The sequence below is a fragment of the Acomys russatus genome, chromosome 3, assembly GCF_903995435.1.
Source record: "Acomys russatus chromosome 3, mAcoRus1.1, whole genome shotgun sequence".
In the NCBI taxonomy this organism is placed as follows: Eukaryota; Metazoa; Chordata; class Mammalia; order Rodentia; family Muridae; genus Acomys; species Acomys russatus.
This window is the reverse complement of record NC_067139.1, coordinates 77837329-77862967: the sequence shown is the minus strand read 5'-3', so window position 1 is coordinate 77862967 and position 25639 is coordinate 77837329. Positions and strand designations below refer to the sequence as shown.

General features: G+C 46.7%; 1 protein-coding gene across 1 annotated transcript in view; it reads left to right on the top strand.

The window, feature by feature from the left end:
* The first annotated feature begins 1149 nt into the window (after nucleotides 1–1149).
* The window catches only part of Atg14 (autophagy related 14), a 32878-nt gene continuing 8388 nt past the window's right edge, over nucleotides 1150–25639 (top strand). Inside the window, exons 1-4 of the mRNA XM_051142960.1 lie at nucleotides 1150–1389; nucleotides 18253–18315; nucleotides 19266–19308; nucleotides 22533–22614. Of these exons, the coding sequence (XP_050998917.1) occupies nucleotides 1169–1389; nucleotides 18253–18315; nucleotides 19266–19308; nucleotides 22533–22614 (409 nt within the window). The 5' untranslated portion in view covers nucleotides 1150–1168. The remainder of the gene's footprint in view (nucleotides 1390–18252; nucleotides 18316–19265; nucleotides 19309–22532; nucleotides 22615–25639) is intronic.

Below are 25639 nucleotides of genomic sequence, written 5' to 3'. Positions count from 1 at the left end.
ATGGCTGACAGCTGTTGGTGAGAGATGAATAGGGACTGACTGATATCTCTCAAGAAAGAGCGTCTAATCTGTGTCTTCCAGGCTACAAATCCATGTCAGTTGTGTCACAATTAATGGTTGCTGACCCCTAAGACTCTGAGAACAGGAATGGTACAAGGTTTCCCTCTAGTTACTTCCTGTGTGTTAAAGCTGGAAACTGATAAAAAAAAAAAAAAACAGCTCTATCTTGTCTAAAACTAGGAACACAAAACACTGAGCAGAAGTGGGTGGGTCCCCAGAAGTCCTTTTTGCTGGTGATGTCACTCTTAGGTCGTGCTGTGGCGCTCACTGGGATAACATTCCATCCCCATTTCTACTGAGCCCTGTATGACTGAAGGCAGCATCCATCCACGGGGTGGCAATACTAAAGGAACTTCCGCTCTAGGGCATGTGTTTTGGGAGACTGTAACTATAGTGTCCCTCAATTGCCTTCTTTACTGGAAAGAAACGCCAGCCATGCCGGGCGTGGTGGCGCTCGCCTTTAATCCCAGCACTCGGGAGGCAGAGGCAGGCGGATCGCTGTTAGTTCGACGCCAGCCTGGTCTACAAAGCCAAGGCTACACAAAGAAACCCTGTCTAGAAAATTAAAACAAAAAGGGAAAAGATGAGTCAAACTTCACATAGTTCCGTGATGCAACTTTAGCTTCTTGCAGTTTTAGCCAGGGCGTGGTGGCTCATGCCTTTAAACCCAGCACTCCGGAGGCAGAAGCAGGCTGATTGCCGTGAGTTCCAGGCCAGCCTGGTCTACAACGTGACTCTCGGACAGCCAGAGCTATTACACAGAGAAACCCTGTCTTGAAAAACCAGGAAAAAAAAAAAAAACCTGAAAGAAACCTTAATGAATTAAGTGAATTCCCTTGTTCTGTTCCCGCACCGGTCGCAGAGAATGCTTGAGGCACCTACTGCTATAATTTGCAAAACGTGAAGGAATTGCACAGCGCCTCTCAGCGGCCAAACTGCGCAGCCGCCGCAGGAGGACTAGGAGATCCCGCGTTTCCAGACCGTCCGCCTCCGGGCCCCGCCCCCTGGCTTCCAGACCACGCCCCGGCCGGCAGGCTCCGCCCCCGGGCCCAGGATGCACCTGGATGAAAACAAAATCCCACGTGACTGGCTCTGCGTTCAGGCCATCATGGCGTCTCCCAGTGGGAAGGGATCCTGGACGCCCGAGGCTCCTGGTTTTGGGCCGCGGGCGCTAGCTCGGGACCTGGTGGACTCGGTGGACGACGCCGAGGGGCTGTACGTGGCGGTGGAGCGGTGTCCTCTGTGCAACACTACTCGTCGGCGGCTGACTTGCGCCAAGTGCGTCCAGAGCGGTGATTTCGTCTATTTCGACGGTCGCGACCGGGAGAGGTACGGCGGCCGTCACGGCCCTTTTGTTTCTGCCTCTGTGTTTCCCCTGGCCCAGCGCTCAGAGGCTGGAGTCTGGACGCCCCAGTCCGGGCCTTAGAGCCCGGCGAGTGTGGAAGGAGGGAGAGTAGCTGCTCTGCGCCGGCGCTTTGTTGCCGGTGGGTCGGGTGGGAGTGGGAGCCCGGTGAGTGAAGGTCGCCGCTCCCATCACCCACCAGAGTTTCTCCCCTGGCCTCTTGGGTACTGGGAAAAGAAAATAGTGTCCTTCTGGAGAAGTCTCTGCTGCTGTGTCGAGGAGTCCCAGGTCGTCGCTGTACGCCCATTCAGAAGCTTAGTTTAACCTTTCCCCCGTCTTGAGACACACGCACTTTTTCCAGAAGGGAGCGGCGGAGAGCTGAATTGTTGGGGAGGGATTGGGCGCGCGTGTCTGTCACAGGTGGACCTTGTTAGCTCCGGGTGGACGAGGATTGGGAGGTTGCCTCATTTTCTGTAGTCCCAAAGATGAATTTGTGTCTTTGGCAATGTGTTTCGAGTTGTAAGCCCTTAGTTAAAATTATATGAGTTTAAGGGAGATATTTTGGCTTTCTTTTGAATCAAGGTAATTGAGAAATGAATGCTTAGCTGGAGAGTCTTTGTCTCTTAACTTTTGTTTCAACAATGTAGTTTCGGTGATAGTAAAACAGGTAATTTTTTGTTTGGTTTTGGAGACAGGGTTTCTCTGTATAGCCTTGGCTGTCCTGGACTCACATTGTGGATCAGGCTGGCCTTAAACTCACCAAAATCTAACTGCCTCTGCCTTCCTGAGTGCTGGGATTTACAGGCGTGTGCCCACACCCGGCTTTGTTTTGTTTTGTGTGAGGCACCGCCTCACCTAGCCCTGGCTGTCCTAGAACTCACTATAAAGATAAGGCGAGCCTGGAGCGGGCAGAGATCAGTCTGCTTCTGCATCCTGAGGCTAAGATTAAAGGTGTGGCCCACCATGCCTGGCTTGACAGGTAAATTTTTTTAGCTGCAAATTGAAGCATTTATTATTTTTTTTTACAACGACCTTGCGGGCCAGGCAAATTGATAGTGCATGCATGCCTCTAATCCCAGTACTCAAGTTGGATCTTTCTGAGATCAAGGCCAGCTTGGTCTACAGAGCAAGTTCCAGGACAGCCAAAGCTATTAGACAAACTCTGTGTCTCCCCCCCACCCCCAAAGTTAACATGTAAGACAGCCTTTTCTTCTGAAGATAATTGGTGTAACCGAGTCCTTTTAGTTCACTGCTGGTTTTTATGGACAAACTTAATGATTTCAGAGCATAGACTGGGGTCCTAAGTTATAGCTCTAAAAATTAAGCTACCTTTGTTATAAGGAAACCAGGTAGGAAGTGGGGCTGTTTTATTCTTGAACCTTATCAAGTACTTAGCATCTTCATCTTCCTAGATTTATTTTTCTATTTAAAAAATTATTAAAAATATTTATTTATTTATTATATATACAATGCTCTGGTTGCATGTACACCTGCAGGCCAGAAGAAAGCATCAGATCTCATTATAGATGGTTATGAGCCACCATGTGCTAGGAATTGAACTCAGGACCTCTGGAGGAGCAGTCAGTACTCTTAACCTCTGAGCCATCTCTCCAGCCCTAGTTTTCTAATTTTAATACCAACTAGATGCTAAAACTGCCACTCTTGTACCTCTAGCCCAGATCTCTCTAAAGTCTAGAACACAGCATGCTAGTCAATGTCTGTATTTGATTTTCCCCTTTCATCACCTTGTTTGTGATATCTCTATTTTAACGTGACAATCTGGACTCATTTTATATTAATGAGTGTGTTTTTCACATAATCTCAATATAGTAAATTGCAATACCGTCCTTACTTTATTCAGACCAACCCCCCCACCCCCCACTGATCCTCAGTAATCTGTCAGTCTAATTTCATCAACAAATTCCATCTTTTCAAAACCTAGCCTAAATCTGATTCTTTCATTTTACAGTCTAATCTACCAAAGGGTTAATGCTTCTTGGACCCTATTTGTTAACGTAGTTTACATGTTACAGGAGTAATGCCACACCATTCTTCCGTTCTAACCTTCTGGTTTTGTTTTACTCAAAAAGTGAAAGCTATAATCTTTTGGTTTTTGGTTATTATTCTTTGTTTTTGTGTTCTAGACAGGGCTTCTCTGTGTAGCTTTGGCTGTCCTGGACTCAGTTTGTAGCCTAGACTGGCCTAGAACTCACAGAGATCTTCCTGCCTTGGCCTCCTGAGTGCTGGGACTAAAGGTGTGTGCCACTACTACCTGGCAAAAACTGCAATCTTGAGCCAACATTCCTACATATAATTCCTGGGACCTAATCTCTTGTTATTTTTCTCCCTTACCTATTAAGCTGTATCTTCTTGGCTTCCTTGACAGTCCAAGAACACGCCTGTGTACCCGTGGCTGTCCTGGAACTTGCTCTGTATACCAGCCTGGCCTGGAACTGGGAGATCTGGCTGCCACTGCCTCCAGTGCTCTGTGGGCCACCACCAGCCAGCCCTAAGACCACTTCTTTGTCATCTGTCATGATCCACTGATTACTAAAGCCAAAAATCTGGGCGATTTCTCGGACTTGACTTTTTTCTCTTATTTCCAGCATCTAAGTGATCAGCCATCCAGCAGCCGGTCTGTCGGCTTACAGTCCAGGTCTCTGTGTAACCCTTTCTTGCATGCCTACATAACTACCTCTGTTAAGCAAGATCATGTCAGTCTCTTGGTCAAACCCTTCTCTTGTTTTCCACTTCATTTAAAATAAAATCTAATCTTGGTGTGCGACTCTCCATGTGATTTGGCTACTGCACTTCTCTCTAACTTTGTCTGAAAGGCTGAGTTAAGTCTATCTAGGAGCTGGGCACAGTGGCCCACGCCTTTAATCCCAGCACTCAGAGAGGCAGAGACAGGCGGATCAGTATAAATTCAAGGCCAGCCTGTTCTACAGAGTCCAGGACGCTCAAGGCTACACAGAGAAACCCTGTCAAAACAAAAAACAAAACAACTTTTCTGAAGAGGGATGTTGGTATAGTGGGTTTCTTTTCCTAACTGAGCAGAAAAATGAAGAGCAGGTGCTTCCTACAGGAGCAGTGCAGCGGTCTGTTGGCCAGCTTCCCTTCTTCCCATCCTTCCCTTTCCTGAACTTGCCTTCAGAAGCGGTTTGTCAGCCTTCCTTTGTTTCCAGAACATTGCCCAGTGCCAGTAGGATGAACCACTGTCCCAATAAACGAGGTACTTTGTAGGAGTTCTAGGTGCATGCCAGTACACGGGTCAGATACCCTGGCAGGGAGCTGAGGAGAACGCCTGCCATGCTCTCAAGGGTGTAGCTGATTCTGGCAGGCCTTGAACTGTGGGAGCAAAGGTTGCTTGTGCTGCTGTCTTACTTGTAAAAAATTCTGTATTCTGTGCCTGCTTTTTTACTCCTTTTACATATACCTCCCATTGACTGGGTCCACCTGGAAATACAATCTGGAGCCTAACAGCACATCTTAACTAGACCAGCTGAATATGTGGTGTTTAACAGTTTGGCAGTTCAAGGAAAGTTAGGTAATAAAGGAGTAAATCTCACAATAATTAGTTCCTTTGGAAAAAAAATACATGTGTGGTTTTGTTTCGATTTGGGGGGATGACATGGAATTATGTTGCCCAGGCTAGTCTTGAATTTGGGTAATCTCCCATCTTAGTCTGCCAAGTGCCGTGGTTCTGAATTATAGGCCTTAGCTCTCAGACCCTGCTGACATGTCTTTTGACATTTCTTTTTCTTTCTTTCTTTTTTTTTTTTTTTTTCTTTTTGGCTTTTGGAGACAGGGTTTTCTGTAGCCATGGCTGCCCTGGAACCTGCTCTGTAGACCCAGAACTCACAGAGATCCACCTGCCTCTGCCTCCCGAGTGCTGGCATTAAAGGTGCTGCCATGTCAGACTGCAAAGAACGAGGAACATGTTTCCCCTCTGTGATAGGAACCAGCTCTCCCAACAAAGTCTTGTGCTGCTGGACGGTCTGTTGTCTTACCGGGAGCCTGCTTTTTCTGCACTGTGCACTCCTCTAGCGCTCAGGAGCACCGTGACACGTGGGAAACTGACAGGCTGAGAGACCCTCTCCTCGAACCTGGGAAGCACCTGTTGGTCGCCAGAGTGGAGGGCTGCCAGTGGGAATGTGATCAGAGCAGCTGGGCTCGGCCTGCTGGGTTAGGAGCAGCACTTTCCCAGCGTGCAATAGAGAGCAAGATCCGTTTTCTGGCCACATGGTGAGGCTTTAGAAGTACATTTTTAGAGATGGTGCTGTGTTACCTTCACCAATGACTGAGAAATACATGGTTGCATTTTTTTTGCCCACAAGCAGAAATACGGGACTACAAAAATGGAGCTGAGTTTAAAGGGCAAGGAAAAGATTTAGATGTTCCTGAAAATTTTAAGGGAAGGGCATGGCCAAAGTGCATTTAGATGCTCTGTTCTCCCTCAGGTATCTTTTTGGTTGCCCATCTCTGTCCTGTGGAGTCGTTTCTGGGGTGCCAGATGACTGCCTGATCAGAAAGGAGTCTGCGTTTGCTAGGACTTTTCTGTTCTTGAATTTTTTTTTTTTCCAAGATAGGGTTTCTCTGTGTAGCCCTGGCTGTCCTGGACTCACTTTGTAGACCAGGCTGGCCTCGAACTCATTGAGATCTGCCTGCCTCTGCCTCCCGAGTGCTGAGATTAAAGGTGTGCACCACTACACCCGGCCACTAAGACTTTTCTGTTGGGCAGGGCAGGAGATAGGTGGGGCTAGGAGAGAAAGGAATTCTGGGGGGAAAAAAGGACTGCCATAAAGAGAAAGGAGACCTGAAGGGAAGAGAGGAAGGCCGCCATGGGTGAGATGGAGGAGAAGCACATGGCCAACGTAGGTGGAGAATCCGGCCCAGATAAAAAACATTACCAAGTATTTGGGATTATGGATGGGAGGTAACTTGATAGAAGTTATTGAAAACAGATGACATGGGATTGAGGCCGGGATCCCATGCCTGCCCCACTATGGGAGGTAGTTTAGAGGATTGCTATCTGCCCTGTCCCAGATTAACCAAGGCTATCTTAAAATATAACAGGTGTCTGTGTCTTGATTGGTTGTTAGCCAGACCTACTGATAATACAGATAATACAATTACTCGTGTGTGTGTGTGTGTGTGTGTGTGTTGCCCGATTGTATTCTGTGCATTGTGTGCATGCCTGCTGACCTCATGGGTCAGAAGAGGCTGTCAGGTCCCCAGAACTGGAGTTATGGATGCTTGTGAGCAACTGTGTAGGTGCTGGGTCATCTGGAAGAGCAGCTAATGCTTCTAACCTCAGAGACCTCTCATCCGGCCCTGCTAATATCTTTGTTGTTGCTGTTGACTGGAGATGTGGTTTCAAGAAAACTTAAAAAGCCACTTGGTTATAATGAAAAGTAGCTCTCTTTGAGCTCAGCACTGCAGGCAGCTGGAGCAAGCTTATCTGTCTCTTCTTGCACGGTTATGTCCTTCCGACTCCCAGCTCCTACCCCACACAGCTTTTTAATGGTATTCCAGCATCAGATACAGATGTGCTAAGAAAACACAGCTTTTTTCAGTAGTCTTTATACCTTTTAGAATTTATAAAAGGCTTTTTTATATATTACCACAGTTTTTCCTTTCCACTCAAATTATGGACTTGCTTTAATGATGAGGAAACTGCGCTCAGACTTGGTGGCCGACCTGGGCTCTCCTGTTTCTCAGGTTCAGGTCACATGTCAGCTATGTTTTCTGTGGGTACATGCATGTGTAAAACAGGAAAGGAAAATGTTAGATTCTTATAGATAGATTTGAGATATATCTAAAAGGGTCACTTGCATTTTAATGAGTCATCTAAAGGTTAGAGTTAAGCCTGGAGAACCAGCACCGCAGGCTTGTGTTCCTGGCTCTGGGTGAGGTTCCTGGTGAGCAGGGTCCTCTCACTCCCAGGCAGCTCCACCTGCCACTTTGCCATAGTTGAGTACGCCCCAGGCCGAACAGTAGAGGGTTCTCCAGCTGCTAAGACTTCTACCCAGTGTTTGCAAAGCCTGTCACAATCAAATCAAATATCTTTTTCTTCCTTCCTTCCTTCCTTTCTTTCTTTGCCACCCCCCCCCCCCCCCCCCCCCCCTGCCCCAGCTGCAAGAGTTTTTCTGTTACACAGAGCTCTGGCTGTCCTGGACTCTTTGTAGACCAAACTAGCCTCGAACTCAGAGAGATCCACCTGCTTCTGCCTCTTAGTGCTGGGATTAAAGGCGTGTGCACTACCACACCCGGCTCATAATCAGATCTTTTCAAAGCATCAGAGGCATTGAGCACTTCATGAAAAATAAAATGTGACTACGAAGCTAGTCCTGGGGGATGCTCTGCTATGCTGTTGCTAGGGGAGTTTCTGCATTGCTGTAATGACTGTGCAAGCTCAGTGCTTGCCTGAGCATGGCAGAGCAGTACTGGCATGGCTGGGTGGGTGAAGGTTTCATTTAGAGATCACCAGAGAGGAAAATGTACTTCAAGGGTCAAGACTAGGAAATCAGACATTAGTGGTGTTTTAGACTGGACTGGGCTCCTTCTATTTGGAGCCAGGCAAGCACCCAGGTCCAATTTAGTCCAGAGTCTTACGACTGAACATTTCCGTTCTGCTCATAATCACCGTGCTCCAGATTGTGGCGAGGCTGTTGCCTGGAGTAAGCACTGCAGTCTGGGTCTCAGAGGTCACTAGAGTGGCTCCTCTACTTGGAGATAACTCCATGACAGCTTGCTCATTCACTCACAGATTTTGAGTATTTTGAGTCATTATATGTGAGTGAAAAGGTACATTTTGCAAAGAAAATTAAGTTTAAGTCTAGCATTTGAACACTTAAGATATTGATCTGAAATATTGATATATAATTCTCACAGCCCACAATAGGGCCACTTCTGTGACAGATATACTCTACCTTTTTGGCTCACACCTGTAATCCCAGCACTTGGGAGGCAGAGGCAGATGGATCTCCATGAGTTCCAGGACAGCCAAGGCTACACAGAGGAACCCTCCCTGTCTTGAAAAACCAGAAACAAAACAATAAAACTCGTTACTTTTCATGCCAAGATGAGACTACAGGACACATGTTACAGATCTTAATTTTTTTGTAATTAATAATGTCTTCCATGTTAATGTCCTGTACATGCACACATATATACACATATGTATATAAATATATGCTTTGGTTTTTTTGTTTGTTTTTTGGGACAGGGTTCCTTTGTGTAGTTTGGCTGTCCTGGACTCACTTTGTAGACCACATTTGCCTCAAACTCAAGAGATCCACCTGTCTCTGCCTCTGGAGTGCTGGGATTAAAAGCGTGCACCACCATGCCCGGCATGTTATGTTTTTTTCAATATAGGGTTTATCTGTAGCTTTGGCTCTCCTAGAACCTGCTCTGTAAACCAGGTTGGTGTTGAACTCAAGAGATCCGCATGCCTTTCCATACTGAGTACTGGGATTAAAGGCATGTGTCACCACTGCCCAGCTTTTGTATGGAATATTAATTACTCCTTTATAAACATTTTAAAAAATCCAACATTAAGAGCTGGAGAGATGGCTCAGTGGTTGAGAGCACTGACTGTTCTTCCAAAAGACCCAGGTTCAATTCCCAGCAACCGCATGGCAGCTCACACCTGTCTAACTCCAGCTCTGACGGCTCTGACACCTTCACACTAATGCACATAAAATAAAATAAATTAATAAAAATCCGACATTAAGATCTCTTACTTTTTATTTACTATCTTCATAAGAAAAGGAATTTTTCCTACCTTGATTCCCAAAGGAGGTCTTGATTCAGAGTGAGCTGAGGGAAGTGACCTCTGCTTCTGTGTTTGCAGAAGCAGCAAATGTGAGGAATGCCTTGTCCCAGCTTTGTGCTCCCCCAGTCACCACATGGTTCTGTAGTTTGACTTATTGCAGGACAAGATGTAGAATTCTAAGGACAGAGCTTGAGACCAGCACATGCTGTGTGCTGAGTATCTGAGCACAATACTTTGGGGTTCTCTTCTGTCCTCTGGGCAGGTGGCATGGAAGTGTCCTGGTCATGAGGGAGGACACTGAGCAGTGCTCTGCTTCTGCCTTCCGTGGACTACTGTACTGTATTTCTTCACATCAGAGACATTCTGTTGTAGAGGTGACAGCACTGCCCTTTGTGTACCCTGTTTCCCTATTTCTTGAGTTCAAGCAAGAAGGGGCAAGGGCTTAGCTCAGTGGTACAGTGTGTGTCAGGTTCTGGGTTCAGTTTCCAACATGAAAGAAGAAACAGAAAATGAAGAAATCTTACTGACTAGTAATTGATTGTTACCATGTTAGTGCCTCAGTTCAAGAACTATTTAGTTTGAAGGGCTAGAGGGATGGCACAGTGGTTAAGAGCACTGGCTGCTCTTCTGGTGCAGCTCACAGCTGCCATAACTGCAGTTCCACAGGCCCTCTGCTGCCTTCCGTGGGCTCTGCATGCACATGGTAGTGGCTAGCAGCAGTGGCACACGCCTGTAATCCCAGCACTCCAGGAGGCAGAGGCAGGTGGATCTCTTGAGTCAGAGGCTGTCCTGGACTTGCTTTGTAGACCAACTCAGAGATCCTCCTGCCTCTGCCTTCCAAGTGCTGGGATTAAAGATGCATCCCACCACCGCCCAGCCACATTGGCCACTTGGATACCAGACTCAAGACTGATAGAATTTTATGGAAGGCTGAACAAAGACTGACTGGTCAGGGACACGATCTGGGCTTGAGAGACTATCTGTGATGCTGGTCTGTTTCTTTTTTTCCAAGACCAGGGTCTCTGTGTTAGCCTTGGCTGTCCTGGACTTGATCAGGCTGGCCTCAAACTCAGCGATCCGCCTGCCTCTGCCTCCTGAGGGCTGGGATTAAAGGCATGTGCCACCAAGCCTGGCCTGGCCTGTTTCTAAGACAGGCTTTTTAATAAGAAAAACTGTAGCCAGGTACCCAGGAGTAGTAAGTGGGGGTGGGGGGCAGCATTACATCATTTTGACAGCCACACAAATTGATTTTGTTCTGAGTACATTGTATCTAGATAGATAGACAAAGCATTTTAAGCTGATTGGCTAGGATATAGGCTTGGGGACTTTCCAGTTTTCTACCTTTCAGGAGAAAGGAACATAGCAGGGTATTGTGCTTTTATTTAAGTAGAACATGCACCATTAATTCAAGTAGAACATTCAATAAGTATTGAGTTGTAAATAAAAGGCTATTTATTCAAGTTTTCAGGCAGGCAGAGCCCGAGAACTGCAACTTACCGTCATTTTATGATCAAAATGGAGTCTTAAACAAAATGGCTTCTGTCATGGTGTTAAAAGAGGAGCTACAGTTATGCTAAGAACTAAAGTAGGTCTCAACAGAGGGGCTATAGTTACACAAAAAAGTTTAAGCAGGTTACAACAAATACATATTTTCTCCGTGGGGTTAAAGGTAATTGATTGGGCTAGAGAGATGACTTACTGGTTAAGATAACTTGCTGTTCTTGCTTAGGACCCCTGTTCTGTTCTCAGCACCCACATGGTGACTCATCAACTACCTGTAAGTCCAGGTCAGGGACCCAGTGAGCCCTTCTGTCCTCTGGGCTCCTGCATCTGCAATGGTATACAGAAACTCGTACAGGCAAACAAGCGCACATAAAACAATCCTCCTCCTCCTCCTCCTCCTCTTCCTCTTCCTCCTCCACTTCTTCCTCCTCTTCCTCCTCTTCCTTGGTTTCTGAGACAGGGTTTCTCTGTGTAGCCTTGGCTGTCCTGGACCCAGTTTGTAGACCAAGCTGGCCTCGAACTCCCAGCTGTCTGCCTGCCTCTGCCTCCGTGAGTGCACGGATCACAGGCGTGTGCTACTGTGCCTGAGCCCAGTTATAAATTCTTTTAAAAAGGTAAATGGTTATTGTAGAAAACTGGTAAAACACAGAAGTGCATAGAAAGACAACGAACTCTTCGTTCAGTTCACAGCTGTGTTAATGTCCTGCTCTCCAGCATTGTGTGTGATGGTGGTCATATGTGTAGATACTTTTTTTTTTGTTTTTCAAGACTGGGTTTCTCTGTGTAGCTTTGGCTGTCCTAGACTCACTTTGTAGTCCAGGTTGGCCTTGAACTCACAGCGATCCACCAGCCTCTGCCTCCCAAATGCTAGGATTAAAGGCGTGCGCTACTACTGCCCAGCCTATGATATATTTTTTTGTTTGTTTGTTTGAGACAGGGTCTCTCTGTGTAGCCTTGGCTGTCCTGGAACTCTCTTTGTAGACCAGGCTGTCCTCGAACTCACAGCGATCCTCCAGCCTCTGCCTCCCAAGTGCTGGGATTAAAGGCGTGCGCCACCATGCCCAACTAAAGTAACTTCTATTTGCCTGATGTAATTGTCATCTCCGAAAGCTTACTGCCTCTGTCTGCTAACCTAGGCCTAGTCCTAGAAGCTTCTAGCCTCTATATAATCTTAGCTAGGCCTAGACTGTTTCAGCCTCTGAGACTCACTGCTGAATCAGATCACCCTTTCTTCTTTCTGAGCTCTTACTGGCTGGTCCAGCTCGGTCTCCAACTCCTCCAAATGACTTACTCAACCCGGCCTCTGACTGAATTGCTCTACTTGGCCTCAGCTGTCTGTTCTAATCTTCTGGCTCCTCTGTCTTCAGCTGCGTTTAGCTTGTTCTCTTCGACCTGTGTCTAAAATTCTCCTGGTAAAACTGCCCCTGAATTCCTGAGCTGCCCCACCGCATGGCCCCCTCAGCTCACTGACTCAGCTAACAGCCTGAACCGCACTGACTAGAACTCAAAGATCTGCGTGGTCTGTCTCCTGGGTGCTGGGATTAAAGGGCCTAAGCTTTGCTTTACAGAAACTTGCTGTATACTACAGTGGCCTCGAACTCAGAAGTCGGCTTGCTTCTGTCTCCTGGGAAGAAAGGTGTGTCTGTATTCCAGCCTGATCACAAGACCTAGAAGGTTTGCTAGAGCAGCTGAGTTGTGAGTTAGCACTTCTCTACAGGTAGGCACTGCTCACTCTAACTGTGCCTGGCACTGAGTTAACAGTACAGGCAGATCATGGAGCATGCTTGTTTTCTGGACACATGGCAGCTTTATGTGACTGGTCTGCCATGCACACACATCTCAGTTACCCAGGATTGTGTCTGGGATCAGCGGAATTATAAGACTCTCATAATCACTGCCCTTTTTAGCAGTCGTACTCCTCTCACAGATAGCTGTTTGGTGCGTACAAAGGCATCAGCACGGGGCTAGGGAATTTTTCATGTAGCAGGTTTTTGTTTTTTTGGTTTTTTTTGGTCTATGATGCCTCCTCTAAGAGGGCAGCTGTTTTTCAGTCATCTTCATGTCGGTGTGCAAGGGCATCACTCTCAGGAAGTTCCCAGTGTTCTCACAGCTGTGTCCCCGCATTGCCCCCTGCGTTGTCCTCCGATGCACTGGCTGGACAGCCTCCATGGTGGTTTGAGTGAGATGGCCTGTACTTGCATGCTTAGTCCCCAGCTGATGAGCTGTCGGGTAGGACTAGGGGTGTTGCCTTGTTGGAGGTGTCACTAGAGGTGGGTTTCAGGGTCTTCCTGCCTGCTGCCTGAGGATCAGGGTGTAGCTCTCAGCTCCGTCTCCAGTGCCATGCCTGCTTATGTGCCACCATGCTTCTCGCCATGACGATCATGAACTAAGCCTCTGACCCTGTACGCAAGTCACATTTAAAAGTTTTCTTTTATGAATTGCCTTGGTCATGGTGTTTCTTCATAGCAATAGAATAAATACTAAGACAAGTACTTTTTGGGGGTACGGGGTTTGAGACAGTGTTTCCCTGTGTAATAGCTCTGCCTGTCCTGGAACTCTCTTTGTAGACCAGGCTGGCCTTGAACTCACAGCTATCCCCAGTGCTGGGATTAAAGGCCTGCACCACCACGCCCAGCGTGACAAGTACTTTTTTTTTTTTTTTTGTTTTTTCGAGACAGGGTTTCTCTGTGTAGCCTTGGCCATCCTGGACTCACTTTGTAGACCAGGCTGGCCTTGAACTCACAGCGATCCGCCTGCCTCTGCCTCCCGAGTGCTGGGATTAAAGGCGTGCGCCACCACGTCCAGCTTGACAAGTACTTTTTAATGGGGGAAACAGTCTCAAAATTGTGGAAGAATTTAGCAAATAACAGCCAATTTAAAGGAGTAATTTCCCTTAAGGGAATTTACCACGAAAATGTAAGTAGAGCGGAATATAATAATAAATAAATATCCAAGGCTGAGAATATAGAGTTGTGCTACGACACTTAGCTTTAGGAGTCATTTTTAAACTGAGTGTGGTAACGCACACTGCTAATCCCAACACTAGGAGGCAGAAACAGACGGACTTCTGTGAGTTCAGGGCTTCAACCACATAGTGAGGTCAAGTCAAGCCAGGGTTATATAGTGAGGCCTTGTCTAAAAAAAATAGGCATTTTAAACTTTGGAAGCTAGGCTGTGGTGCCTCCCAGTACTCGGGAGGCAGAGGCAGGTGTATCGCTATGTGTTCGAGGCCAGCCGGTTCTACAAAAGGAGTCCAGGACAGCCAAGGCTATCACAGAGAAACCCTGTCTCAAAAAACAAACAAAAGAAAAAACTTTGGAACGGGAATTAAAGCTCACTGGCAGATGAGTTTCAGAAAACAACACAGCTAGAGGCAATAAACAGCAAAAGGACAGAATTGTTATAAACCGTTGAAAATCAGTAAGAAAAGCATGATTTCACCATGAGTGAAAGAAAAATACCTAATTCCCATGGTTTTTAATCTTTAAAAGAAAAAAGGGACAGAGAAGGGATGAAATGTGTTGGCAGAGAAGAGCAGAACAAGGTGCCTGCTGGCTCTAAATGCCGAGGCTTTGACAGTAAACTACGTGCAGGCAAACCAGCCGGGAGGTTGCACGGGCTGACCACACATTCCACCTCGCAGGGCCAGAATGCGTCCTGTTAGCTACTCTTGGTGGCGTAATGTTCGTGAACCATTCTAGAGGAAGTTATGCATATAAATATTCTTTGGCCTAGCATCTTGTCTCAAATGAATGGCTCCAAAAAAAAAAAAAAGTTTGTAAAGACTCACTGTGGTGCTGGGTGTGGTGGCACACGCCTTTAATCCCAGCACTTGGGAGGCAGAGGCATGTGGGAGACATAGGCAGGTGGATCGCTGTGAGTTTGAGGCCAGCTTGGTCTGAACAGCCAAGGCTACACAGAGAAACCCTGTCTCGAAAAACCAAAATCAAACCAACCAAACAACCACTCGGCACTGGGGTGTGGTGAGTCTTTGGGAGCAGCGGTGTACCCATCAGTAGGGGCTTGTGTAAGCAGCTTTATGCCAGCCAGCGGTGAAGACTGAGGTAGAGCTCGCCAAGTTTACAGTAGGGAAAGATACCACATCGTCTGTGATGCCGACCAACCTTCAAAAACAGTGTATAAAATATGAATCCACCGTGCACTCCCTATTTTAAGATGGAAGATAAACCATTAAGACTTCTTTGACTGTGGCGTCTATTTTCCTTTCCACTTTTCTTGGAAACCATTACTGAGAAAGCACTGGACGGTGGGATCGAACCCACTTCCGTGAGCAACAGCCGAGCAAGTGCCCTGCAGCCGCAGTCCTCCCTGTCTGCCTCTGCTGCTCTGTGGTGCTTCCTGCTTGGTTCTTTAGCGCTACCTACGTTTAATTTCTTTCCTGAAAGGTAACATAAGTCATAAAGTGTTAGGGTGGTTCACAACTGGTTCTTTGGTTTACCGTCCCTGCCATCATTTGTGTGTGCTAAGATTTCTGCTGCTTCTCCTTTTTTTCTATTACCTTTTCTAAGAAAGTCCATGAGGCTTAACCAGCACAATATAGACTTCCTGTCTGTTATTTCACTTTGTTGTTGTTTTTAGAGACAGGATTCCGGGTGTAGCCCTGCCTGTCCTGGACTCTCTCTGTAGACCAGGCTGGCCTCCAACTCAGAGATCTGCCTTCCTCTGCCTCCCAAGTGCTAGGATTAAAGGCATGTACCACCAACCACCGCCACTGCCACCACACCTGCCTTGACTTGGCTTATTTGTTGCATATTTTCAGTGTTACGTGATAAGGTCATGATCAGATCATGTTATCCTGTCCTCTTAGAGCAGTGGTTCTCAAACTGTGAGTTGAGACCCCTTTGGGGGCGTTGAATGACCCTAGTAGAGGTGAAATAACACCATCTGCATATCAGATATTTATATAATCATTTGTAACAGTAGCAGAGTTATAGTTATGAAGTAGCAGTGAAAGCAATTTTATGGTTGGGGTGCACTGCACCATGAGCAGCTGTCCTAATGGGGTTAGGGAGGCTGAGGGCCACTGGGTTAGCACCTGGTATGTTTATTTATTTATTTTGTTTGTTTGGTTTGGTTTTTTGAGATGGGATTTCTCTGTGTAACAGTTCTGGCTAACCTGGAACTTACTCTGTAGACCAGGCTGGTCTTGAACTCACAGCGATCGCCTGCCTCTGCTTCCCAAGTGCTGGGATTAAGCCCACGCCCAGCCTGATCGGGCATGTTTAAACATGAGTGTTATGGAGTAGTGCTCTAGAGAGCTGTCTGTCTGGATTGATTCCTTTTTCTCTGTGGCTCTGTTCCATGTTTTGTGTTTATGCTGGGCTTTCATGAGACACCAAGAACCTATTCTTGGACTCCACACCATGTTAGCTGGTATTTGCTCATTTCCTAATTGTTTGCTATACTTTCACCCCCAAATCCCATCTGCACAACAAGCCACAGGTGTCAGATATTGTTGGCCACTGTCAACTTGATGGCAGTTGTATGCATTGTACCAAGTGGCTGTAGAAACATTCTTTCACCGACAGGAAAAATATAGACCTGAAATCTCATGGGGTATAGTTCATGACTGTAACAATATTAAATTACAGAATAGTATCAAGACTTAACTCAGCACCTAGGAGGCAGAGGCAGGTGGATCTCTTGTGAGTTGCAGGCCAGCCAGGCCTATGTAGTGATATCATGTCTCAAAAACCAAGCAAAGAAAAAAAAGTAATATGAAGCTACCTAAAAACGCCTCCAAATATGGAAACCCTGATGACACTCCTCAATAATTATGGGGCAAAGAACTAAATGATAATAGAAATACAAACTATCAGAAATTGCAGGCTACAGCTGAAGTGATGCTGATAGGGGACATTTACAATTCCATATCCTAGGTGGGCGGTGGTGGCGAGTGCCTTTGATCCCAGCACTGGGGAGGCAGAGGTGGCAGAGCTCTGTGAGTTTGAGGCTAGCCTGGTCTACAAAGAGTCCAGGATAGCCAAGGCTACACAGGAAAACCCTGTCTCCAGAAAAAAAAATCCAATACAATTTCATAGTCTATTAAAAAGTATTCTTAACAACGTGGTCAGAACTAGAGAGCTAGCTAGTGCTAAGTGGAAGAGGCCAGGCACAGAGAGAGAAGTACCCACGGCCTTACCTGCATGTGTGACCCAGAAGCCTTGGTCATAGCTGAGAGTCTGTGGTGGCAGATAGAGGCTGGGCAGGAGGGAGAGTACCGGAAGCTTCCTGAATTTAGTTAAGACCCGGAAGTCCTGCTGTGTAGTAGGACGATCATAGATAATGGCATAAGACAGATCATAAAGACATGATGCTTGAGGAGATGGCTGTGCTGAAGCGGGTGTAGACATTACACGATTCACTCATGTTTGAAACATCACCTGGTAAGCTTAAGATTCTAAACGCCTTTTCTTAATGTATGTGAGTGTTTTTGCCTGCATGTATATAAGTTTTTATGTTTTTGGCTTTTCGAGACAGGGTCTCTCTGTGTGGCCTTGGCTGTCCTGGACTCGCCGTGTAGACCAGGCTGGCCTAGTGATCCACCTGTCTCTGCTTCTGGGATTAAAGGTGTGTGCCACCACCCGGCTGTGTATACACGTTTTGTGTGTGTGCCTGGCGTGTGTGCAGGTTAGAAGAGGGCCTGGATCTCCTGAAACTGGAGTCACACAGGGTTGTGTGCGGCCGTGTGGTGCTTGGAATCAAAGCTCAGTCCTCCAAGAACACAAGTGCTCAACCACTGAGCCAGCCCCGATTTTTAATTTTTAATATGCCAAATTTTAAGTTAAGAGGCAAATTATCCTAATTACCACTTTAAATCCAAATGGACAGTCAGAAGAAAATGAAAATGATAGTGGCAGAAGAGTAACACGCCTAGAGAGACCGCTAGCAGCGCTGGGCCTGCTAGCCTTCCCTGGGTTTGTAAGCTCCCAGTGGAGAGCGAGCGTTCTACGTGAGAAGCTGGGGAGATCGATCCATAGAGGAAAGCATGATTAAGTCTGGCCACTAAGGTTCCTATCACAACGAACTTGAGCTTCCTTGTATTCAGATTCACAGTGGGTGTACTGTGAATAGTCAGCATTTGGGAGGCAGAGACAGATCTCTGAGCGATCAAGCTCAGCCTGGCCTGCATAGGGGGTTCTAGAGCAGCCAGAGCTATAGAATGAGACCCCATCTCAAAGGACAAAAGTCGATATTAGTATTCTGACGTGTGTGCTGGAAAACAGCCAGCATTGAGATACAGGATGAGTCTATAAACGTACTTTATAAAGCCAGGAAAGAGCTTTAAAGTTGGCACTTCCAACTTGGTTAAGAAATACCTGGTCAGCCAGGCGTGGTGGCACACACCCTTACTCCCAGCACTGGGGGGGCAGAGGCAGGCTGATCACTGAGAGTTCCAGGCCAGCCTAGCTGAAAGTGTTTACTTTCAGGATATAGGCATTTCCACTGGCTTTGCAGAAGTGATCAGCTCAGGAATTGGTGGAATCTCATTAAACTGGGGTGGGGAGGAGGATGTGTAAATAAACCAAGATTTTTTTTTTTCTTACAGGTTTATTGACAAGAAGGAAAGGCTAAGCCAACTTAAAAGCAAGCAAGAAGAATTTCAGAAAGAGTAAGTTTTTTTGTTTTGTTTTGTTTAATTTTAATTTGTAGAGGCGGTCTGTTGCTGTGGTGTGCATATTTGTGAATTGCCAACTTACTTAGCAGACTATCTTTTAAAGTTTTGAGAGGAATACCCTGATAGCTCAGTGTGTGGAGTCTCAGACTTTGACAGTGCCAGGGAGGAAAGAGTGTCTGAGAAGCGAAGCAGGAGAGAACATCAACTTTCTACAAAAAGCTTGGCCCAGACGTGGAGTCTTCGCACAGCAATCCCTCGGTGCTTCTTGGCCCTGCTCCCTGGGGTTGGCAGATGGGCCTAGAGCAGTAGGCTTTGAGTTCACCCAGGTGGTTCTTGTAGGACTTACTACCTCACTGCTTCCTTCATCTTCCTTGGCAATCAGTAAAGGGCAGTAAAGCTCCAGCTGTCTATACCAAAATTCAGTGGCTGAGATGGGGTGTTTTAAGGTGCAGATACTTGGGCTTCTAGCTTCAGGCATTTCTGATGTAGTAAGGCTAGGGTGAACCCTAAGACCCAGTTGTTAGCCAGCACCCTTAGGACTCTCCTAGCCCTTAGCTTTGAGAATTTTCCTGTAGAACCTTTTGCCCTAAACTGACTCGGTAGCTCCCTGTGGAGCCTGCTGTCATTTGACTTTTACTAAAAGCTGATCTTAGCCAGGGGTGGCATTATGCACCTGTAATCACAAGGCTGAGTTCAAGACAAACACAGGCATGTATTAGGTATTGAAAACAAAAGAAAAAATAAGGGCTAGAGAGATGGCTCAGCTTTTAAGAGAGGGCCCTCATCTGGTGCTTCCTCAGGTCCAGGCCCACCCATGGCACACCGACATACACATGCAGGCAGAAAACCCATGCACTAATAAATAACTTGTAAACATAGATTTATATCTTTTGAGCTTTGTAAGACTTTCATTAAGGGTTTCAATTTGTCTCTTTCCCAAACAGAGTGCTAAAAGCTATGGAAGGAAAACAGCTAACAGATCAGTTGGTAAGTTCCAGAAAGTATTTATGCTAATATTCTTCCTAAATGAGTCTGCATCTTTTTGAGTTGGTAGAGCTTAATGAAATCCTCCTCCTCCCCTCCCTCCTCCTTCTTCTTTTTTGTTTTGTTTTTTGAGACAGGGTTTCTCTGTGTCAGCATCGGGTGCCCTGGACTTGATTTGTAGACCAGGCTGGCCTTGAACTCACAGCGATCTGCCTGCCTCTGTCTCCCGAGTGCTAGGATTAGAGGTGTATGCCACCACATCCAGCTTAGAGAAATCATTCTTTTTTTTTTTTTTTTAAATATATTTCAAGACAGGATCTCTCTGTGTAGCCTTGGCTGTCCTGGACTCACTTTGTAGATCAAGCTGGCCTCAGATTCACAGCGATCCCCACCCGCCGCTGCCTCTCGAGTTCTGGGGATCAAAGGCGTGTACCACCATGCCGGCTTTAACTTAGTTTTTCACCACATTTGACAGTCTGGTGTTTAAATTTATTCTCTAAAATTCTTATAACATTGTCATTTTTTGTAGAATCCTCAACCTGACTTATTGATGCACACTGGAGAGGCAGAAGATCATGAGTTCAAGGCCAGGCTGGACTATATAATACCATAGTTCTCACAAGATTAAAATAGGAGCAGGCACCAGGCACTCAGGGAGGCAGCCTGGTCTACAGAGTTGCGTCCAGGACAGCCAAGGCTACACAGAAAATCCCCCTTGCAAAAACAAACAAAAACAAGCAGGTCTATGAACTGATAGAGTGAATATTTACATATGTAGAAAGAGGATGCATTGGCATAGCTTACAGGCTGTGGTCCAGCTAGTCCAACAGTGGCTGTCTCCCAAAGGAAAGTTCAAGAATCCAGTAATTGATCAGTCCACAAAACTGGGTGTCTTCAGCACATGTCAGAATCCCGAAGTTGGCTCTAATGCCAGAAGGAGCGCCTCAGCAGCAGGGTGGATGAGGACAAGCAGGCAAAAGAGCAGAAGCTTCATTCCATGTGCTTCCTAGGGGCTGCCCTGAGGTGTGGCCCAGGGTTAGGGTGGGTCTTCAGCGTCAGATGGAGGATGTTCCTGCCTCAAATGATCTAGTTAAGCAGCTGCCCCTCATGGGTATGCCCAGCTGCTTGGGAATTTAATTCTACACAGAGTCGTGGTTACCAAGAACAGCCAGCGCGAGTGCACCACCCCATGTCAACATGACATGCAATCATATTTGCTTATGCCATGCTTAATTTCCAAGTGAAAACAATAACTAGACCATAATTACACCTAGCATGATATATATATCTCCTATGTACAACCACAAACATATCGTATATTTTAGAATAGGAGGCAACGTCCCTTGAGGGATGTTCTTTTAGTGTGCCATCACTTAAATATGATAACCATTAATATTATCTCAATTAATGCTATTATATTACACGGTAAAGAAAAAATGTATACAAGTACATTCTTAACAAAATACGACAGAAACATCCATGTCAGTTATAACCCACTTTATTGCAGCAAGTCATGTGGCCTTATCTGGTATTTATAACTTCCTCTACTCCCCACTCTTGTGTTTCCTCCACCTCAGCAGGCCTTTGTTCTTTTCCTGGAGGAGGGTCCTGCACCTTCATAGCTGAAGGGGCCACCTTTGTCATCCTGCCTGGACTGGATTGTGGTCGTTTCCCATGGCACGATAGCACCACGATACTCCCTAGAGGATTTTCCGCACTCCACACACAATCTTTGTTACTTGCATTGAGGAGAAGCAGTCCAATTCACCTTGGGAGCCTGGAGCATGCGCGCACGCAGACACACGCACGCACGCACGCACGCACGCACGCACGCACGCACGCACGCACACACACACACACACACACACACTGTACTTCTTTCTTAGCCTATTGGCTCAAGAGCGCCAGAAACCCAAAGTGGCCAAGGGGACAATCTGAGCTTCCGGTTCAGTGAGGTGTTTACTGTGTCTCCTGACAGGGTGGTCTCCACTCTGCAACCTAAGCCATTGATCCAGCAGAACTTAAGGTCATGGTAACAGGAAGCAAAACTTTCCCTAGTGGGTCACCGGGGGTGGGGACTGGGAGGTCCATTTCCTACCCTTCATTCCTGGACCATGGATCCTACCTATGGGGGGAGCCGTACCATATGTTGGTCGCTGACTCAAAGCATAAGCCACCTCTGGAAGTGCTTCTTCCTACAGCTGTGACAAAGCACCATGACCACGGCAGCTTATAAAAGAAAGCACTTCATTTGGCTTAGTGTTTGAGAGCATTAAGGGCCTGTTACGGGAAGTGAAGGGACAGTTGAGAGCTCTTGATCCAAGACCGCAAGGCAGAGAGAGAGAGAGAGAGAGAGAGGTGTGTGTGTGTGTGTGTGTGTGTGTGTGTGCAGAGAGAGAGAGAGAGAGGTGTGTGTGTGTGCGCACATACATACTGGGAGTCATTTGAACCCTCAGAGCCTGCCTTCAGCGACACACCTCCACCTGTAAGACCATACCGCCCAATCTTTCCAAATAGTTCCACTATCTGAGGACCATGTATTCAAACAGCCTGAGCCATTCTATAAGCGTTGTTGCTTTATTCCCCAGGGAAGTTGTGCCTGGCTGTGCCACTCCTGGTCATGTAAAGGGACAGTTTCATGCTTCATGTCATTTTCTGAGTTCCCCGAGTGTGGAACTCAGTTGGCCCTTTTGTGATCTGTTCTGTCCATGTGTTAGCCACCAGCCTTGTGTGTCATTGATGACCCTGTGACATGTGGATAGTGTAGGGAAATGAATATTTTATTTATTATAATTATGCTTTGATGGGTTTGAAGCAGGGATTTTATGTAGCCCAGGGTAGCCTTGAAATCCTGACCTTGTGTTTCCACCTCCCAGGTGCTAGGATTCTAATTAAACACAAGTGCAGCCAGCTTAGCTAGGGCGACAGATAGGTAGGTAGGTACCACTGGGCAGGGAAAGTTTAGAAGCATTTCTTTTCTCTGTGCTCTGACCCGTAGGAAGAAGCTGCATAGTTTCAGTCTTGTTAATTTTCCAGCAGCTACTGTATGGAACTAGAAAACTGCTTTCCCTTTTGTAACCTACCATAACCACAAACGGTTATAGCAAATGCAGTTAGAATAGCTTTTTCTACACCACTGTCTAAGATAGACTGGAAAATAAGCAGTAATTTGAAGTAGATAATCCTATGAGACTAACATTTGTGATATTTGTTGCATACTTTTTAAGAGATGGAAAATAATGTCATGCAAAATGAGGATTGAACAGCTGAAACAAACAATATGTAAAGGAAATGAAGAAATGAAGAAAAGTAAGTAATTTGGTTCCGTGTAGCCCCAGTAAGAGGCCCGTGCAGGTTTCATGGGGTGGGACACTGAGAGGCGGGGTTGGGACGGGGGTTGGTTAATCTTCTCTCGTTGCTGTGAGTACACACCTGGCAAAAGTGCCCTCAGTAAGAAGGAAGGGTTTCCTCAGCTCGCAGGTGGAGGATGCAGCCCATCAAGGCAGGGAGCCATGTGGCAGCAGGAGCTTGAGGTGGCAGGTCACATTGCACCCCCGTCAGGGAGCAGAGAGATGCCTGCTTGCCTAGCTTGCTGCTGCTTTTTGTGCAGTCTGGGAAGCAACCCAAGAAATTGTGCCGCCCACACTTATGGGGTCTTCCCACTTAGTTAACTCAATCTGGAGCTTCCCGACGAACATGCCCAGAGGTTTGTCGCTTATGGGCCTTGATCCTGTCAGGCCAGCAGTACTGACCATTGCAGGGTATTAGTGACTCAGACCTGTACTGTGGGTTGAAAATATCAAATCCCTAATTTTAAATGCCTGTAAACTCTTTAAGTGTTTTAGATTTCAGGTTTCTTAGAATCATGGAGTGAGTGAATATGTGTGTGTGTGTGTGTGTGTGTGTGTGTGTGCGCGCGCGCGCGCACACGTACACGTACACATGTACAAAGTGAAATATGGTGCTGGGACCCCATTTAAAAGTTGAATTGTGTTTCATAGGTACCGTATACATGTACTCTGGAGGTAATTTCAATTTAGTATTTTTCGTGTTTTAACTTTGATATCAAGTTAAGTGTGGAATTAAAGTTGTAGCAAAGCTAGGCATTGTGGTGAACGCCTTTAGTCCCAGTGCTTGTGAGGCAGAGGCGGGCAGATCTCTGTGAGTTCAAGACCAGCCTGGTCTACAGAGTGAGCTCCAGAACAGCCAGGGCTGCACAGAGAAGCCTTGTCTCGGGGGGGGGGGGGGGGGGGTGGAACGACGACAACAACAAAATTGTAGCGTTTTGTCAGCATTCAAAATGTTTGGATTTTAAGCCTGGGCATGGTGGCACATGGTTTTAATCAAGCACTCTGACAGAGACAGATGGATCTCTGAGTCTGGGGCCAGCCTGGCTTTATACATCCAGGGCCAAGGCTACATAGTAAGAGTCAGTCTTAAAAAGGAAAAGGAAAGTTCTGATTTTAGAGCATTTCACTGTTCAGATTGATTTCTTTATTGAGAAAGGGTCTTGTTCCCTACCTAGCCCAGGTCAGCTGGATTTCACAAGCACCCCCTCTCCTCATCCTGAGTGCCTCACCAGGGAGGCTGAGCCTCTGCTTGCTTCCATAGGGCCTTTTGCCGAGGCCTTCTGTAACTCTGTGTTTAAAGGGAAGGGCTGAGAATGTACTTCACCTTAGGTCTTTGCAAACTTTCAGCACTTGATCACCAACACCCCAAAAACCAAACAACAGGCTGCTTTGCAGTAGTTAAAAGGCAGGGCAGAATCTGACTTGGGACTCACTTGTAATGCTCAGTACTCAGGCAGGAATGTGATACCATGGCTTCTCCCCACCAGTGAATTCCCATATGTAAAGCCTGTATTTGTTATCACATTACAGATAAATGCTTTAGATGTCATCATAGGTGATTGTCAAAATTTATTTCCTCTTTTAAAAAAACTTATATTCTTAGAGACATTTATTTCTCGAGATTTCTGTCTTAATTACTTTTGTGTTGCTGTGGTAAAACACTACCAAGACAGCTTATGAAAGAGCATTTAACTGGGCTTATGATTCCAGAAGTTAGTGTCCGAGCAGGGCAGCTGAGAGCTCGCGTTTCAAGCCACAAGCTGGAAGCAGAGTTGAGAGGAGAGAACTAAGCAGGAAGCCTTTTAGGCCTGAAAGTCACCCCGATCCTACCCCCAGCCACACTTCTAGTCTTTGCTGTCTTCTCCGGGCGGGAGGCCATTCAGACATAGGAGTCTGAGCCATCTCATTTTAGAATGAGACATGCTCCGTGGTGGCATGTGATGGTCTCAGAGCTCCTTTGACGGTGCTTACTCTCATGAAGTGTTCCTAGACAGCTAGGGCAGCGGGCACTACTATATAGGTGTGGATCTGCAGGGAGAAGGGACCTTGACTTGTGCTTGCACTCCCTGGTGTTGGGTTCAGCAGAAGTTACTACTTAACATTGGCTCCCCATATTTCCAGTATCCATCCTCCCATGATGCTCTGGTGGGCCCGACCCTGTGGAAGCCGCACAGCATGCTAAACACGTCCATGCACAAAACTGTAATCAGCTCATCCTCACCTTGAAAGCAATAAGATGGTCATAAAGCAGTGGGCGTTGTAGCACATTCCGCAGATGAGAATGAGCTCATGACCGCATGGACACCCAGGCAGTACGGCAGCAGCATAGTGCTCTGCTGTGCACTTACTGCAGATTTCCATACCGCTGTCAGCTCAGATCCACCGGCTTCACTCTGGGCTGCTGTGGGTGACCACCAGAGCTGAAACCTGTTGCTTGATGGAAGGTGCCCTCAGGGCCTCCACACCCCTGCAAGGTGTTTTAAAGCTGTCCACGCTCACAGGCGAAGAGGTTGCTACCAGTACTCTTTCTGTAAGCTGTGTCGCTGGGTACACCCTGTGTGGTCCAGTAAAGGGCACAGACTGGACGCTGTGGAGCCTGTGGGTTATTCTCCAATGCGTGGGTGGGAGCGTTAGTCACGCGTTTCAGGGGTGAGTTTGACCTGCCTGCAGAGTAGATTAGAACTAGTGTCAGGTGCTTTGCTGTTTTAGGGGAGACACCGGACGGAGATGTGGTACCTTGACTTCCAAAATCAGCACAGGTTGCAGATGGGTGACCGAGCATCCCGTCATCTGTGCTAGGCAAGATACTGAATTTTAAGCTGTCCTCTGACCCAGGGCCACGGCTAGGCAGATTCCTGTGCATACTTGCCAAAGGTCAGGAAATATGATGGCCATGGCAGAGTGAAAACTAAATACAAGTCAGCTTGAATGGGACTAAGCCCCAGGATGTTTCCCCAGGCATCTATCTCCATGGGCCTGGCTCT